Source organism: Crocodylus siamensis, chromosome 2, assembly GCF_052110815.1.
Source record: "Crocodylus siamensis isolate JL-2025a chromosome 2, ASM5211081v1, whole genome shotgun sequence".
Taxonomy (NCBI): Eukaryota; Metazoa; Chordata; order Crocodylia; family Crocodylidae; genus Crocodylus; species Crocodylus siamensis.
This window is the reverse complement of record NC_143396.1, coordinates 196,945,855-196,963,797: the sequence shown is the minus strand read 5'-3', so window position 1 is coordinate 196,963,797 and position 17,943 is coordinate 196,945,855. Positions and strand designations below refer to the sequence as shown.

The following is a 17,943-nucleotide window of genomic DNA, read 5'->3' as shown; positions in this document are numbered from 1 at the left end:
AGGGTAAGAGCTTTTGTCTCTGTTCATTTTTACACCAAGCACCTCTGAGCTATAGCCCCCTCAGTCTCTGGCTTTGGCCTTCCTGGCCTTTGGTTCTTCTCCTTAGACCCTGGCCCCACTCCTAGGCCCCTTGAGACCCATAGGCTCTCCAGCCCTGCCAGTATCCATCTGTGGCTCTTCTAGGCTGTTGGTCCTCCCTGAGTCCTGGCCCCACTCCTAGCTCAGTGAAGCCTACAGGCACTCTGGCCCTACCTACTCTATGAGCCCTCTGGCCCCCTGCTCTGGGCCCTCTGGCCCATACCTCCCTAGGCCAGCTGGGACCTCCTCACCTCCCTTTAGTAGTTTGTTCCACAAACCACCAGATGTTCCCCAGCCCAAAGGGTGTAGACCCACAGACATGCTTGGTGTGAGCCAGAATCACTCTCAGCAGCCTTTTCACACCAAGCACATCTGTGGGTCTGCAGCCTTTGGGCTGGGGAGCGTCTGGTGGTTTGTGGAATGGACTAAGGGGTGGTAAGGAGGTCCCAGCTGCTGCTCAGGAGCTCCATCCCTGTCAGCTACCTGGATGAGACTGCCTGCCTATCTCAGGCCCTGGGCTTATATATACCTTAAGCCCCGCCTCCCTTCAGTCAGGTGTTTTACCTGGCTGCCTGAGCTAGAGGCATCTCTCTTCTTAAAGTGACAGGCATGCTAGGCACCCTGTCACAAATCAGCCTTCCTATCTGCATGAATCAAGCACTTGGAACAGCTGCATAGCAAATTGATAGCAAAAGAGGAACTAATTGTAACAAATGATTAAAGATTGGCAATAAGCATGGGATTAAATCACAAAACAGGCTCAAATGGTACAATAGTACCATAACCAGTGACTGCAATATGTCGCCTGGTCTGGTCCTGAGTTAGATGCTACTGAATGATTGATTTTTAAATTTTTTTCTGCTGAAAACACTAATTTTGATCCCTGTTTGCATAAATTATGTTAACTTAAATACAAATTATATTGTTCCCCATTAAAACATCTATAAATCGGAAAAATATACTGACTAGTTTTGGGTATGTTTCATATTTTCAAATAGATAGCTGCATATACTGCATGCTTGTACAGTTTTATAAGGCAGCCTCCCTCAGCTGTAGACTGCCATCCAAACTGAAATAAAGTTTCCATACAGCATGATATGACAAATGCACATAAAAAACATTTTTGGTTTTGGGTACCAAAAGGCAGAATCTCATTTACCTTTACACTAGCAAATGACATTTTCCTAGCTGCATAATTGCCATTTTGGCACTTATACAATATTTGCAATTTTATTTTACCTATGGTGTGGACACATATGTACGTTCAGTAGACTGTGCATGGGCTGGGATTCTGTATACACATACCTGAATATAAATCCCCATATTGTAGCCCAACAAAAACAGTGGTGGGGAAGGAGGATGCTGTGTCACTCACCCAGGAAATTCTCCAAACCTGTATCTCTCCAACTTCACAACACTACCCACCAGGCCATAGGTTAGGTATTATCCAGTTCTCTCTCTAGTCCTCCCTTTGAAGCTGAGCCACTGGCCCTTGCATTTAATATTCACCAGATAAAGAGCAAAGGTCCAGATTAGAATGTAGCCCCCACCCACTCTCTTACAGTGGTATCTGTCTCACTGAGCCACCATCTTCTGGCTTGCTTGCTTTCGTCTCACTCCAGATCTCGCTCTCTTGGCTGCCCCAAGTGAGGGGAGAGGCTGCTTCAAAAGGAGGTCTGGGTAAGCGACTTTAAGTAGAATAGGATTGCAAACTATGCATAAGTGCCCCAAAAATGTCAGTTACGTGGCTGGGTAGAGTTGCCATTTGGGAGTGTAACATGAAGAAGACTCTACGCTAAAACTCTGAGATTAGGTCATTTGACCAGAAGGAACAATCTGAATATTTTACAGTGGAAAGAAAATATTCCCATTGCTTCATTTTGGACATGAGTATTTATCTGTAATTGTAAGAAAACTCTATAACAAGCACTTCACTCTTACATAGTATGATTTGTATTGTAATAAAGCAGCCCTGCTGTAACAGGTGCTGCACTTTGAGATAGAAAATACCTGACTTGAGGACCTTACAGTCTGAGTAGACATGACAAAAGGTAGGAAAAAACATGATTATTCTGAAGCCCGTGGTAATCAGTGGAAATAAGATCTGTTGATTTATGTGAGCATTGGGTCAGGTCTGAAGCACCTGATCCTAAATCACGCAGGAAGTCTGTGACAGAGATAATAGCAGAAACCAGATCTCTTGAGCCTCAGTCCTGTGTATTAAGCACACAATTGTCCTTTTTCTCTGTCCTCTTCAGAGAGATTTCAGAAATACCTACTCATCTTTCAGCAGTTAGGAACCTCTGCTTCAAGTGTTTGTTATTCACTAGTGCCACTGTGGTAGCTGGTAATTAAAATGGGCATTGTTAGATAAAATTTGGCCCAAGCTAAAGCCTTTGCTTTTCAGAAAAAGGGCCGACCAAGACCTCTCCCTTAACTAGCTGTTACAGTGTTATTCATTTATTTACACAGGATCATTAAAGAGGGAACCTTTCTCAGAGAAGGGACACTTAACATTCAGGGATTATACTAGCCCTTAAAGATCCAATGAAGCATGCAGTTACTGTTAGCTTGAATGCAAAACATCACAGATCATATGACTCTGCTACTTCCTTGTATAACGTAATTAGCTCTGACTACAAAAGGAGTTGTGGGTCAGGCCCAAAACATGCTTTCAACTAGCTGTGAAGTAACTACTGTAGTTAGATGTCCAGTGTTGGAAAGAGCTCAGTGCCATCAACAGTCAGTCAAGCCAATGGAAGCTGAAAATGCTCTGCAGCTTCCAGAATCAGGTCCTGGTAGCTTGTATTAAATCAAAAAGAAAAATGGGGTAACTGTTGAGGAACTTCTCAGTGGCCATAGCATCTTTCTGAAATTCTCACTGATAGGAAAACAGCCTGGGAGTTGGAGCATACATGCTTTCCAGCCCTCTCGCTAGAGACCTACACAAGCTAGCTGTCCTGCTAGAAGGCACTAGAGAGCTGTTCACTGGGCCCCCTTCCCTTACGGGAGCTTTTTAATTGACTGTGTACCCTGTGCCCTGCCTGAGAAGGGGCAGGCTGCCAAGTGGCAATTGGCAGCTGCTGCTTTTCAGAGAGCAGCTGAGGGAGGTCTCCCTTATTCTGGCAATCAGCTGATTTGTGGGAGGGGAGGGACCTCCTCCCATGGTACAAACCCTCCTAGTTCCCCCCACAGGAGAATAGTCCCCACTGCTTGCATACCTCTGGGCCAGCTTGGAGCAATGTAGGGAGAGGTGGGAGTGTTTCATTATGGCGGCAAGGCATGCGGAGCTCAGGCAGACTTTCAGCTGTAGCACAGCTATCCCCTATCCCACAAATGCTTCTCGGTGGAAAGGGAGGAGTTCACTGGGTGGGGGCTTTTCTCCTGTGGCAGGAACCTTCCCGGGGCTCTGGAACAGTTTTGCTGCAGGAGAACGGCTCCCCAACTTCTAGTACTAGTCAGCCAATTGGCAGAACAGGGGATAGGGTTCCTACAGGGCTCCCTGACAGCTCACTCCTTCCTTTGGAGGAAGGGAGAGCAAGGGGCTGTAGGATACTGGGTGTATTCAACACCAGAGAGAAACAGTCATTCAATTTAGTGTGGGAAGGGAGAGGTCTACCTGGTTCACAGTGGTAGAACCTTCTTGGAAAAGAGCTATTTTTCTGCTGGGAGAAAGCCCTTGAATGAATGTATGATCTCTTTTTGTGCTGGGAAAAAGGCACAAATCTAGCACCTGTACATGGCCACTAGTGATATTTACACAGTTGTCTTTTCTACATCTGGAGCCAAAAGAATATAGAAATCATGGTAAGCTTTTCATAATCAAATAATTAAGGATGTAATATAGTGATTAGCATAAGCAATTCTGAAAGGAAATGAAATGAGAAAATGCAGCAAGTTATTTTAAGATACATACCAGGAGATTCATTCATATCAAATGGATTCAGAATCTTAGCAATATTGCCCTCCATATGAATGTGCACTAACAAATAGTTGAGGATGTGTATTAGGCCCTTTGCTATATGTTACGTATATTACACAGTTACCTGGTGAATTGCACAATTAATTAGGCTGGCTATACATCTAAATTAACTATGGTACCTTAAAAAAGTTCAGCCAGCTATAAAGTTATTGCTGGAAAATGTGTAATAATTTTATAGCCAGTTTCTATCTAGGTTTAATTTGCACGTGTAGCCTGTGCTCCGATGACTTGGAGACCTGTTCAGAGATTGGGGTTCCCAGCTGGTGGGGGTCCATGTGCATCCCAAAGCTTGGGAGCTCCCAGCTGATGCTGGCTTCCAGCCACAGGAGCATATGCCCCCACAGCTGGGACCCCATCAGCTGACAGGGCTCCCAGCCATGGGAGCACCCCACACACCAGTATGACTGGGAGATGCAGCTGCTGTGATCTCCCAGCTACAATGAGCTGACAGGGTTCCCAGCTGCAGGGGCACAGCTGCATGGTGTGCCCCCATGGCTAAGGGATTGCAGCAGTTGCAATCTCCCAGCTGTGGGGGGTGCCTGAGGCACATATGCAGCTGGGGTCCATGTCAACTGAGGGGGCTCCCAACGGTGGGACATTGCTTTTTGTTGGAGCAGGGGGAGCCTGGGATCAGGCTTCCCCTTCACTGGTAATAAAGCATGATAGGGTCTGAGATGCAAGCCTACAGTCATGCCTCTTGCCTTGCATGTGTGGCATGGCAAGAGGCACAATTGTATGGATTGCGCATTAGATCCCATTGTGTCTTTACTTGCACATATAGAGGGTCCCTTAGTGCTGTGATTTATATTCTGGTACAATTATCAATATGACTGGACATAACTCTTCCTGCCCCTACATTTTTACAAGAAATAATTAAAAAGTCGTAATCCCTCTATGATACCAAAGAATCAGAAAAACACAACAGCAACACTAATAAGAAAAGAGCTCTTTTTCACAAGTGTTTGTTGCAAAACTCTTAATGAGCCTTTTTCTTAGTAGCTGTGAGTGGTCATAGCATCCTCATTATCAAAGGAACTTTGCCAATTTACAGCTTCTGTGAATCTGAACCAATAACTTTTATAGAAGCAGGACTGGGGTAAATGGGATAGATAATATCTGTGTCTTGGCTTTTTATTTTAGGAAAATACCTATGGCAGAGATGTAACTAACAATTTTTTGGGCCAGACCAAAGACCCTGGAGAGGGGCAGGGTGTACTGAGCACAGGAGTCTTACTGGACTTATGCTGCTACTGCCACATCTTGGTCTCCTGGCACCATACTATGGCACAGGCCCTCTGGTAGTTACTACTTTGGTGCCCTTTCTAAATTGGTGCCCAGGGCTGGTGTGCTGCCCGCCCCACCTTTGCTATGCTACCAACCTGCCATATGTTGCATTTACCATGCCTTGCTTATACTGTGAAGAAGACATTTAAGTGCAACTGAGATCCTGGACTTGAGAGGAGAGCTAGTAATTTGTGATTTAAACAACTTGAAACTATTGATTGTGAAAGTCTGTTGATCCATTTTTTTTATTGTAAAATTCTAAGTCAATCGATCATCATCACCATCCTTTCATAATAATTAGTACATGAAGGCTACTTTGGCTGTACCCTGCCAGTTCTAATACTGCTTTTACACAGGAAATGGTGATGGAGCACTGACTCTGATTTGTAATTTATTCAGCTGTGGTGAAAAACCCACCCAACAACTTGTGGATCATTGCGGCTGTGTTGGCTCCGATTGCCGTGGTTACAGTTATCATTATCATCATCACTGCAGTTCTGTGCAGGAAGAACAAGAATGACTTCAAGCCAGACACCATGATGAATCTGCCTCAAAGAGCTAAAGTATGTGTTTATGCAATGAGAAATGTCTTGATTTTGAGCACCCATTTCTTTTCTGAAGGTTTCATGTTTCAGTTCCTTTGCTAAATGCATCTGAAGAACATTTGTGAGTTTACAAGGGGGGTAGACTTGGAATAGGACTTTCTGTGCTATTGTAGAACTTTTGTTTCCTTTGGAGCAATATGACAGACCCATGCCCTGCCAGTTTTCCTTAGCTCCGCACCCCTTGAGACACCTCCTGTCACAGTAATCATGCTTCCATCCAAGAAGACGACAGAATTCTTCTTAGACCTTCTCCGAGTTCTCTCTAACCATCAAGAGTGTGCCATCAATTTGTTCATTGATGCAAGTTGTTCCCTCCCATAGGGCCAAGCGGGCTTCCTACATGGCATTTGCTGCTTCTGTAAATTGGGGAAGTAGAGAGAAATGGAAAATCAAACTTGGATTATTTTTTCCAAAGATACATTTTTCTTAAAGGCAACATCCTTAATTCTATGCATAGAACTTCTACAAAACAAGCCCTATTATCACTAATAGGACTTGAATAGCTAAAGTTCTGTGTCTGACAATAGTTGAGACTCTAGCCCTAAATTAGAGCTGTTCCAGCCAATTAGTGATTCAGAAAAGGTGACATTTCCCCCCCACCATTCTTTTCTTTTGCATTTTTGTACTTTTAATTGACTTGTAAATATAGCTTCTAGTGTTGAGACAATTTGCTTCTCTTAAGAAGCCATATAAATTAAAGGGACTTTGTCATGGCAGATAAATTCCCAATTTAAATCTCTCTCTACAAGTATATATTCTGCTTTAAAATCTCCACAATGGGAAGGCAACTAAATCACCAAGTGGGCTACATCATTATTCAAATTTCAGCTCTTAGGGTGGGCAAACCACTGTCCTCCCCCAGGGCACTGACAAACCACCAAAAACAAAGTCTGGACTGATAAGGTTTTGTGGGGGATAATGAGTATGTATGTATACCATTCTACCCCTTCACTCTCCTTCCTGGCTTCACTGGTCTGGGTTAGCAAGGAACTGAAATGATAAAATCACTGCTTTCTTTCTGAGTAATACAGACAGTGTGAGTTCAGTGAATTGCATCTACAAGGACTGCTCTGAAAAACATAGATGGAAAGGAAAGTAGAGAAAAAGCATAATGCGTGTGTGTGCCTCCCTTCTTCATCTGGGAACATCCTGTGTTTATTTTTGGTGTGTGGCATAGTTTAGGAGTGGAAATTTTATGCAAGTCTGGTCAAAACAATGACATCAGTATTGCACTCCTATATCTTTGTCTATCCTGTACAACCAAACCATAAATGGGACTTAACACCAAAAATAAAAAGTTACAGATATAGGGGAAAACAAATCCCAGTGCAGTAAGTTGATATAAGATTGAAGGGCTTTATAATGCAAGCATAGCTCTTGGTTGCCAGTGAGCATATCCTGTTCCCTCCCCTGAAGATGATCTGGTTTCCCCACAGAGGTGGTGGGGGTAAGGAGGGCAAGGCTTGTTGCCCTCACTGGTTGCTGGAGGTTGCTTCTCTGCTGCAGCTGCTTCTAGCTGATGTCCATGTGGCATCAGCTGGAAACAAGTATCTCTGCTTTGGAGGTGGGTAAAGTACCAAAAGGCTGGGATGTCTGTACACCCCCATAGCATTGTATTTTTGTTATGCTACAAAGTGCTGCAAGTGAACGGCTGTTCATAACCCAAGAAGACCAATTTCTTTTTGCCCTGACTTACCAGAGCTATTATTGTTGCTGAACCATTAAGTGTAAAGATGGGCACTACAGATGGTTGAGTATGACGCATCTAAACCATATTTAAATTGAATATTTAAATTGATTAGCTACCAATGTGCCTGAAATCACTTGATACCTTCAGATGTTCTTGGACAGAAAGCTGCTCTGAAAATTAAATTGCATTAGATGGATATTTTCAGTTTAAAATGCAGCTTTAAAATTTCTTTTCCTGTATAGTTGATCTTTCAATTTGGCTTATCAGGGTTTTGGTACCCTTTGGATGTTCTCTGAATTGTTGGAAACAGAGGAAATTCAAACTGTGTGGAAAGCCCCCTCTTTGTCTTTGGTATCAGCTGTTTTTGTTTTTTAGTGGTGCCATTTTATGTGCTGTGATTTCAAAAGTCTTGTATCAAGGGAAACCAGCAGCCTGAACCTGCCTATTCATTGCTGCAGTCTTATTGCTGCTGTGAACAGAGGGGTACTGCAGTTCTTCACATAGAAGAGCTGCCTACTACATCATTTCTCAGAATTCTTCTTGTGTGAATGGAATTAAATTAATGAACAAAGCATAAAGGGGTAATGAAATCTTTAGCATTAAATAGCATTCTATAGATTGCAATATGATATGGAAACAGGGTTGTTGCTTGTGCATGGGAATAGAGGAAACAACCCTTTTGTGGTAACATACTGATGGCTGAATAAATAAAGTTAGAAAACATTAGCTGCTTATAAATAGTGTAGTTTATAGTATTTTTCTTGAGTGTAGTGTTAAATTCTTTTGCCATTCACAATTGATTTAACAGCCAGCAGCATCTGTGCTGGGCATCAGAGAAAAGGTATTGTTACCATTTGTTTCGTCTGACTTTACCAGATCAAAAATAAAAAAGTACAGACTGATGTATGTGAGATTTTTCTGTATCAGCAAGTAAATGAACTGAGGGAAAAGTGTTTTAATAATCTTTAAATGCTGTATTTGTTCTGGGTTTTTTGGCAGATGTTAAGTTTGTTTTCGTTCGTTCCTTCAATCATTCATTCATTCATTTGTTTTGCTTCTCTTGCTTTCTAATTTATATCATTCTTTTAAAAGCTGATAATCTTATTTTCTAATCTGTCACTTTTTCTTTCTTCTAAAACAACAAGAAAGAATAAGATAGCAGGTAAATATAGATAAAAGCCACAGTCTGAGTCAAATGCTGCAGGCCATGAGATAAAAAACATACATTCATTTATGAGACCAACATATAAAGAAAAATAACAAACCAGAATAGGAATATGTATGGTGATTGTGTTTTAATATTTTCAGCTTTTACATCACCATGCCAAATCCCAGTTACAGTGCATACTCTTCTTTTTACCCTCATCCAGCCAATATAAGAAATGGTCTGAGTAATGATATTAAAATATCATTTCAAAACCATCCACCAAATCCCACTTATTGCAGAAATGTGGGGTTACAGATATGTTTTCCTCCAGTGCTGAGTAAATCATCATCATGAATTATTGTTGTAGTGTTGCCAGTTCCCTTCAGGGTGGTAAGGCCGTCTGGTTATGGTGCCTTTCACGTGTCAGAGTTCCTGGATTAAATGCTCTTTAGTACAGTATATCAGCTAACAAGAATCATTTTTCTAGCTCTTCCTTTTACACAGTTTTATTTGATGTTGGGATAAGTAGCACCTCAAAAAATAATCATCGGAATCTGAGAGATCAGGGTTTCACATTTCTACACTTCTGTTAAGATATTTGTGCTCTTTGATTCTTGCTTTTTCCATAAGATAGAAGTGTATTTGTAGTGTATCTATACAATTTCAGTGCGTCAGATGAGAAAAGTGCTGTTATATATCAGTCTTGTAACAATTTTCTGTCTTATTGCCCCATTCATTGATTGTGTAGGCTAGCAATTAACCTATGTAAGTGAAGACTTTGAACCCTTAATTTTAGTCAGAATTTCAGAGTCTGTGGTGGCTTATGGTATTATGGCATTCTCTAGCAGTCCTTTGCATGGCTTGCCTTGTCTGTCTTTTCCTCTCTTCATAAGGCTAATTTAATGACTGCTTCTGTGGTACTTTTCCTTCACTATGAAGGGGAAACATTCAGCTCCCTTCAGGGGAGAGACATCATTGTGGTTTGCCAGCAGGGCTTTTTCATGGCAAACTGGCATTTCTCTAATATGTTGTAATATGTTGAAAGGCTCACTGCTGTAATTTGCTAAGACTTTGTTGACCCAATTTAATGCTAGTCCATTTACTACCTCTTTAATATATTTCCACTGAAGTTGCTTCTCAAATGGATGCCAACTTTCTTTGTCAGGTTAAAGGAAATTTCAGAGTAGTGTTAAGTAGGAGGCTTAAAATGTGAGACAGGTCCCCTTATGCAGAAATAGGGATTTTTAAGGACATTACATAATTTTTCAGACTGAGATACCTATAAAGCTATCAGCCTCTCTTGTATCTGTTTTATAGCCACAAGGGACAGAAATGGAGCAAATGTGTATAAAAAACAGAAGGTACTGTGAATATCTCACTGTTTTGACCCATCTGTGAAGTTTAAAACTAGGTGGATTTTTTCCAGTACACCTAAAATATTTGTTAACATCTTAAGAGCCTGAAGGAATCTTTTTCAAGTGCTATTTTTATACTTTTGATATGTTACTAGAATGTTATATGGCATGTGTTGGAAAAGTGAAAAACACCAGCATTTTACTTTATAGCATTTTGTCATTAGCCACATCAGAATCTCATTATTGTTATATATGAAAGACTCTTTTTTCATAGAGCCAGCTAGGATTTTTGTGATTAACCAATAGCAAATGCCATTTCTCCCCAAAATTAAAATTTTCCAGATTAAAATTTTGATTTTGCCAAAAAATTAGCCATCAAGCAAGAAAATTGAAATGGCAGCTGCCTTCCTAGATGGAACTTGTCATTTTCACTTTCTCTCTACAGAGGCTTCCAGGGACGCAGCCAGGGGGCTGAAGCTGGGCAGTAGAGAAGGATGGGAAGACAAAAAGGACTTCTGTTTTCCTTTTGTGGGAGGGATTTTCATTTTCTAGCCAACTTCCCTCCCTCTCCTCTCCTTCCCTCCCACCCCCTGAATTTCCACCCTTCTCTTCTCTTTTCTTTTTCCTTTTCCTATGCAAGTCTGAGTTATCATGGGGGGGGGGGGGGTTAACTAAAAACACGGACAATTTTGTATCCATTAATCAATGTTTAGCAACATGTTGAACAAAAGCTTGATGACCATACTGTATCACTGTCGGCTAACTGTATTACAATGATGGCTACAACTTTTCACCATGATGCACATAATTAGAGAAGTTAATAGGTAATAACAAAAAATCTTATACTAATATATGATGCTTGTTGGAATACCATTTTTCTTCTTCTCTGCAGCCTGTGCAAGGCTTTGACTATGCCAAGCAACATTTAGGTCAGCAGGGAGCTGAAGATGAGGTTTTGCCTGTAACTCAGGAGACTGTAGTGCTACCACTTCCAGTTAGAGATGCACCTGCCTCTCAGGAAAGAGAAATTACTCAAGATGGAAGCACCATTAAAACTGCCAAGTCCAATGAAACAAGGAAAAGGTACGCAGTGGCCAATTTCAGCTGAGGGATGGAGTGGGCTGGATGCTGCTGGCAGCAGATAAAACCACAATGAGTTTGGCACCCATGCAATGCCTATAGCATTTTGTTTCTTTACAGAAGTGCTTGGCCTTTACTAATGTTATTCAGCATGTAGGATTGCTAAAGAGAGTAGGATAATAACTGGAGATTTAGCAGACTTTATAACTCAGAAGAGATGAATGGGAAGCTGCCAACATGAGTGCTAGTGCTGTGCTACAGATCTGAACTTTAATGGGATTCAAAATCTAGGCCTATATCTGGAGTTTACAAATGAACTATGGGGAAGATCCTCAGTGGGTGTGAACCATCAAAACTCCATTGATTGTGACCCATTGATTGTGACTACCAACTGAGGATCTACCTCTTATAGCCTTATTAAGGACTGAATAAAGGACCAAAACTAAAGCTCTCCCTAAATTATGTTGTTGATAGCATGTCTCAGAATCCAGAGTACATATAACAACAGTGTTATGAACATGTATAAGAAGCACTCAAAAGTGCCGAAGTGCCTATAGTAAGAATTAGTTGTTTCTAATATTATTCACTGTAATGGAACAGGATTATTTGAATTCATTTTATAGTTGAGAAATGTAAGCCTTTTTTCTTGTTCTTAAAAGTTTGATAATAAAGGAAGTAAAGCAAAAGTAAATCTAGTATTTTAGCAGTGAGAATACAGTTAATGTCAGTTTCACTGCAGTTATAATAGCCATATCTTTGGGAATCTGATTAACTAAAGAAAGGTTATTTTGGTTTGGGTGGGGAAATTTTCTAGGAAACTAAATCTTTTGAGTTAATTCATCTTATACACTTACCAGTGCACACCACTCTTCAGAGGAATGGAAATTCTAGAAAACTTCATTATTAAACTGAATTTTCTGAGTGTTTACTGACATGTTGATTTTGGTAATTCTGTGTGTTACTCATGTCAGATAATCCATTATATAAGAGGCTATTGAGAGATGGTATAAATTGGTAAACAGAAGAAACTCGTTAAGAAATCCTGTCTTAGTTCCTAAGATCAGTTTGTTTCTCTAAAATCTTGCTCCCAGCTTTTAGTGTGAGTCATGTGTGCTGTATGCTATAAATCAATGTATCACAGATCATAAGAATCAGATTATCTAGTTTATATGAACTGAATAATACTTGTCCTTTTCAATGTCTTCTGTTGCATGATAAAGTGCCAAATGGGAGATTAGCATTGTAACAGCTGAAGGTGCTTGCCCTCCTGAACGATAAGCATTTCCAGGAACTATTCTTTAAAGAATTTTTCAAGACTCTTTGATTACTGACTTATGTCAGACAGATACACAGACAGAATATAATTCTCTCCATTGACTCTACAAAAAGTGATCCAAACACTTCAACATTTTGGATATGCAAAATCTTGTAATTAATCCTTGCATTCCTAGACAAATATTGATTGGCAGACTAGATACCTATTCAGGGAATCACTGGAAAGCAGTTTCTATGTAGACTGAGTATTGCAAATATATTGCAGTACTCAATGAGAGTTGCATCTTCTCTGCCACAGGTAGTTTCACTAACATCAGGATTACTTGTATTAGTAAAGTGAGTGGGATTAGGCTCTTTGCACTATTATCTAATAGGTGATGGGAGAAGGTTTGCAACAGACTTTTCATGAAGTGATTCATATTATATACTTTATCATTTTTAAAATCCATAATAAATAGATATGCATGATGCTTTTAAAAGAGGAGCACTTAGAAGCTCTGTGGAAGCAACAGCCATTTTATAGGGATACAGCTGCTGTTTGTTTCACTGGAAGCTGTCCCTATCAGGAGCCAAGCAGTTATTAGCCTGTGTGAAATGAATCACTAACCATCATGGCAAGGATTCTATAGGGGTTAAAATTGCATCCAGCAACATTAATTCACAATGCAATTTCCACAAGGAAAGCCACTGGGTAAGTTGAGCAGGGGCTGGGCACCTGCTTCATTCTTTTCTTCCCAGATAGATAAAACATTATGACATAGCTTTTGTGTGAATTAATTATAAAAGGGCTTCTGTTGAACTCCAAAAGCAATAAGGCACTGAGGTAGCACTGTTTGCCCCACACCTGATACTTTCTTCAGTTTGGTAGCATTAAGTATCCTCTTCTCCTGCCTCAGCTGGAGCAGTCTGACCTCCCCCCCCAGGCACGTTATACATAGACAATGAGACTTTAGAAGGTTGCCCTGTGCCTCAGGACATGTCTGTCTCAATGCTGCCTATGGATTTAAAGCTACTTTTTGTGGCGGTGATAGAATTTAATTAAATTACTTACTGTGTAGCCATACTTTGGAAAGTATTTGTCAGTAAAATCTTGTCAGATATGTTTTAGCCAAACAGCAGGTCAGACAAATACTTGACTGGAATGATTTAAGCAGGGATGACCCTATCTTGAGCAGGGGGATGGACTGGATGACCTCCCGAGGTCCCTGCCAGTCCTGTTTTTCTGTGAATCTACCCTTTGAGTTTCCTTTTGATGACCATTGCTGCAGCATTCTGGCTAATAGTAGACTGCCATATGGGTTAGACTGGTGGTACGATAGGCTTATTTCATTCCTCTTGTTTCCAACTGTGAAACTGGCTACTCTGTGGTAACTCCCCCTTGCTGTATTAACATTTAGTTAAACATTTTTTTTTTACTGTGGCCTATTCACTAGCTGTTAAATTGAGCTAGTGATGCATGGTACCTAGCCTACCCAAAAAGAAATTAGGAACCTGTCCTGAATATTTTTGCCCAGAGGAACACAAGAGTTCCTACCCATGCTCTCTGTAGGAAGACTGTCCCTTTCTCAACATATCTGACCACCATCCCACTTCCATACTTGTGGCCATAGTAGTTGGAGGACACTGAGCAAAGCATACAATGACAAGGAGGACGACCATTCACAGCAAGGGAGTCTCAGCAAAAACTGGCACTGGCTAAACATTATAGTGTATAGAGGGAGAAAAGACAGTGTAAGTGAGCGGGTGAGTGTAAGTTCTGGCTGACAAAATAATCAAAAGCAGATACAGTGGGGAAAGGCTTGGAGTGTATTTGCTTAGCTATATACTTGAAAAACTGGCATAAAAGCAAAGGTCATCTTTTATTTGACCTGCTTAACAGATGTTAAATTAATAATAGTGGTTTTTTGCCCTTTGCAGCATTTCCCTTGTGTCACTGTGGGTTTGTGCGAGAGAAATAATCAGTCCTGGTTTCACTGAAATCCTCTTCAAGGCTGAACCTACATTAAAAAAAAATTAAAACATTAAATATTGTAGTTGCATCCCTGCTTTCATTGTGTTGCTGTTGTGCAGCTTATTTCCTGTCTCCTTTCTGTACAAAATCCGACTTGCAAAGCCAGTGATGCAAACTGTGCAGATGAAATAACCTTGAAATGAGGTTTATACAGAAGAAACTTACAGTCTTCCTTGTTGCTATGGTTACTTACAGCAGGTCGCCTAGTCAGAATGGTTCTGTCATCACCAACGAATCAGGAAAGCCCAGCTCAGGCAGAAGCTCTCCACAGAAAGTAATGGCACAGCAGAAAGTGACAAAAGATGAGGGAAGAAAAAGAAATGGTGAGAAGTGTTTCCTAATGAAAGGTCTACTGTATGCCTGCAGCTACTCCCACAGAGATACCCATGTTGAAACCCTCCTCCTCCTTTATGTCCTACATTTACTAATCTTTTATGCATTTATTCTTCAATGCTCCTTCTTTTCCCCACTTTTCTGCCTTCCGTGCTATAATAAGCTGTACTGTCATGAAACTCCACATAGAACAGTATGTTATTTATTCCATGTTATTAGCCTTTGCAACTGTTCACAGATTTTAGCAGCCACATAATGCCATGAGACACATGACTTCTTAACATGTGAAACTAGGCTTGCAGTTTTCCTGTATAGGACCCTAGGACATATGTTTTCATTGCTGTTGCCTCTCATCTGGCCTAGATCTGATGAGATGGATTTACCAGGTAAAAACTGTTGAAAAGATGTGACGGTGGCAGTGCTTCCGATCTCTATTACCCTTCACTCTTTTGTCTTCTCTTTGCTAACGCCCTTAATGACAGCTCTTGCCCTTGCGCTAAGGGGTGTGATGCTGCACTCAACTTTGTTTCCAAATCCTTTGTTGATGATATCAGCTTTAGGATTTAAGATGTACAAGATGCATCTAAGGAATATTGGACTCTCTCTTCTTGTTTTTCTTTGCTTGTTACTTTGCTAATTTCTCTTGAGGTTTAGCCCTGGTTTTGTGGACATATTTCATGTGAAGCCAGACTCTAAATGAGACGTAACGTGACCTCCTCGGATTTTGTCGGCAGCGCACAAATATAAATCTTTCTTTAATAAGACGTTGCAGGATTGGAAAGGGAGGTTGAGGGACACAGAAAATCTCAATACAAAACTATTTCCATCCCTACTTCAGTAAATCACCTCTGTAGCCTCTGTGGAACTTTCTCATTGTCCATATGGCAATTCCCATGGTGATCATCATAATCTGATAAAGTATTGTGATGTGGCTTGCAAAGTTCATGTGTTTTAGCAAGAACATAATATAATAAATAGACCCAAATGCATAGTAGAATAGGCAATGTCATCCTGTACAGCAAAAATTACATTATATTTTTAAATTTTGTCTGCAGTTCCCCTGCATTTACTACCTGTTCGTGCATTCTGTGAGAAATATGGGATAGATATAATTGAGTTGTTCTCTTTTAAAATGGTTTTCCTGTATATTATACATTTATGGCAAGAACACCTTTTCTATGTGTTGCACATTTGTGTTGTTTGTATTTGTCTATTGAAAAAATATGATTTCTTACTAGAAAGAGACCCAGTCCTGCAATGACAGCTATTGTGGTGCGCTGCTGTGGCTATAGGTTGCTCCACTAAAACCAATAAGGACCTTAGCTTTTAGGATCTAGGCCTAAATTTTCACAGGTCACATTAAACAAGTTATGCTAATTACACATAACAGCCTGCTTTTAAAGTTATTGCTTTGTTCATACTCATTCAAATATTGCTTGCTTTATGAGACAAAAACATTTGGGATTTTGAGAGTTCAATACTGTACTTTCAGAGTGTGATTATTTCTTTTTCTCAGAAAACATTAAACCAGATAATACACTTTCATTTAATGTTAATTTAATTTACCTAGTCAAAATGTTTTAGTGCGGGTGTTATTATCACTTTGTTTTTGTTTCTTTTTCTTTAACTTATAGGTTTTAAATCCTCAAAGAAAATTGGTAAGAACTTTGGGTTCCTTGATAAACATTTGACTAACCCTTAATGTGATTTCTTCTGATCAGAGCTTTCCTATATCTCCAGCACATGCGTAGTGGCTGTTTATTGGCCTTTTATTTAAAATCTCCCTTTTAGTGTAATTTTAGCTTCATCCTGATTTGCAAGCAGTGACTGTATGCTTCCCTAACTATGCTGGGAAACTAATAGCTGCAGTATTCTCTTGTGTATTTGACATCCTCTTTTTCCTGTCCTCTGCAGAAAGACCAAGATGTTATATTGATGTTAGGGGAATTTGAACAGAGCCAAAGGAAAGGAAACCTCCCCATTAATTAAAGCAGCAAAGGTGCTAATTTGTGCTCACTGTAATAGTGCGCACAAATGAGCACCTTTGCTGCTGCATTGTGCACTACATTGTGCAGCTAGAGAGAGATTGCTGAAGCTATCCTTGTTTGCTCATCCCTACTCCACCATTAGGAGGCTGTTGGCAACAGTGGATCAGTTGCCCTGTAGCTGCCCTGACAACTCTCTTGGCAAAGGGAAACCCCATGGTATTCAGCCCTTCTTCCCTCTGGATGGGTTTCTGAAATTCTGTCCTATCATGTTCTGGTATCAAACTACTTCCATTGTGTTTCTTAGCTTAGGGTGTCTGTAACGAGAGAAAGGGCAGGGTGTGCATAAGTAAAATGCTTAGCTAATGGGGAGTCACAGATCCGGCATGGAGATACTGGGCCTCTCCCTTACTGAGATGTCTGTGTTGAGTATCTTACTAAAATGTCTTCCCACTTAGCCTCCTGAGAGGGAGGGTTTCTACCCAAAAATGTTTTGGTTATATTATGCTAAATGTGTTTTATCATTGCCATTAAAAAATCAATTCATGATTGAATTCCTTGGGTAAGGTTTATATCTAATTCCCAATTCTGTGATTTCAGATAGTGCTGTCATCTGTAGTAGTTTCTATTGTGGAGCTTTATCTTTATCCAGGGTAATTAGCATAACTAGAATGTGTTACCATTTGTTCTTCCAATTTAACAAAGGGGCTATTTTTCTTTTAGCTGTTTGTCTGAAACTGCTCCAGCTATCTAGCATGATTGTAGCTTGACACCTCTAATATGCATGTTAGGAAAAAGAACAGCATATTTTTTTCCTCTGAAAATCAGCATCTGAAAATTGGAATGAATCCCTGGCTAAGTCACATGATTGATTTGGGGACTCCAAGTTAGATTGGCTCATTAGTTGCCATAGTTACAAACCAATTTTAGATTCTATTCCTCACTGACATTTAGTTATACAGGAAAATGACAGTCTTGGGTGTTAACTCAGTAGATAAACTACATGGTTTCTATCAATACCCACCCCAAAGTCATGCCTACAGCTTCTCAGCAGTGAGGGGAAATGAACAGCAAACATGAAACCAGGGTAGCCAGATAGTCATGAATGAAGAAACTGA

General features: G+C 40.4%; 1 protein-coding gene across 2 annotated transcripts in view; it reads left to right on the top strand.

Annotated features, from left to right (window-relative positions):
• The window catches only part of KIAA1549L (KIAA1549 like), a 288,283-nt gene that overhangs the window by 180,465 nt on the left and 89,875 nt on the right, over positions 1–17,943 (top strand). The window contains exons 10-13 of one of the 2 annotated variants that reach the window (XM_090032776.1): positions 5,744–5,907; positions 11,034–11,224; positions 14,703–14,830; positions 16,475–16,498. In XM_090032776.1, coding sequence (XP_089888902.1) covers positions 5,744–5,907; positions 11,034–11,224; positions 14,703–14,830; positions 16,475–16,498 — 507 coding nt within the window. The remainder of the gene's footprint in view (positions 1–5,743; positions 5,908–11,033; positions 11,225–14,702; positions 14,831–16,474; positions 16,499–17,943) is intronic. The other variant, XM_090032777.1, reaches the window with a different exon arrangement.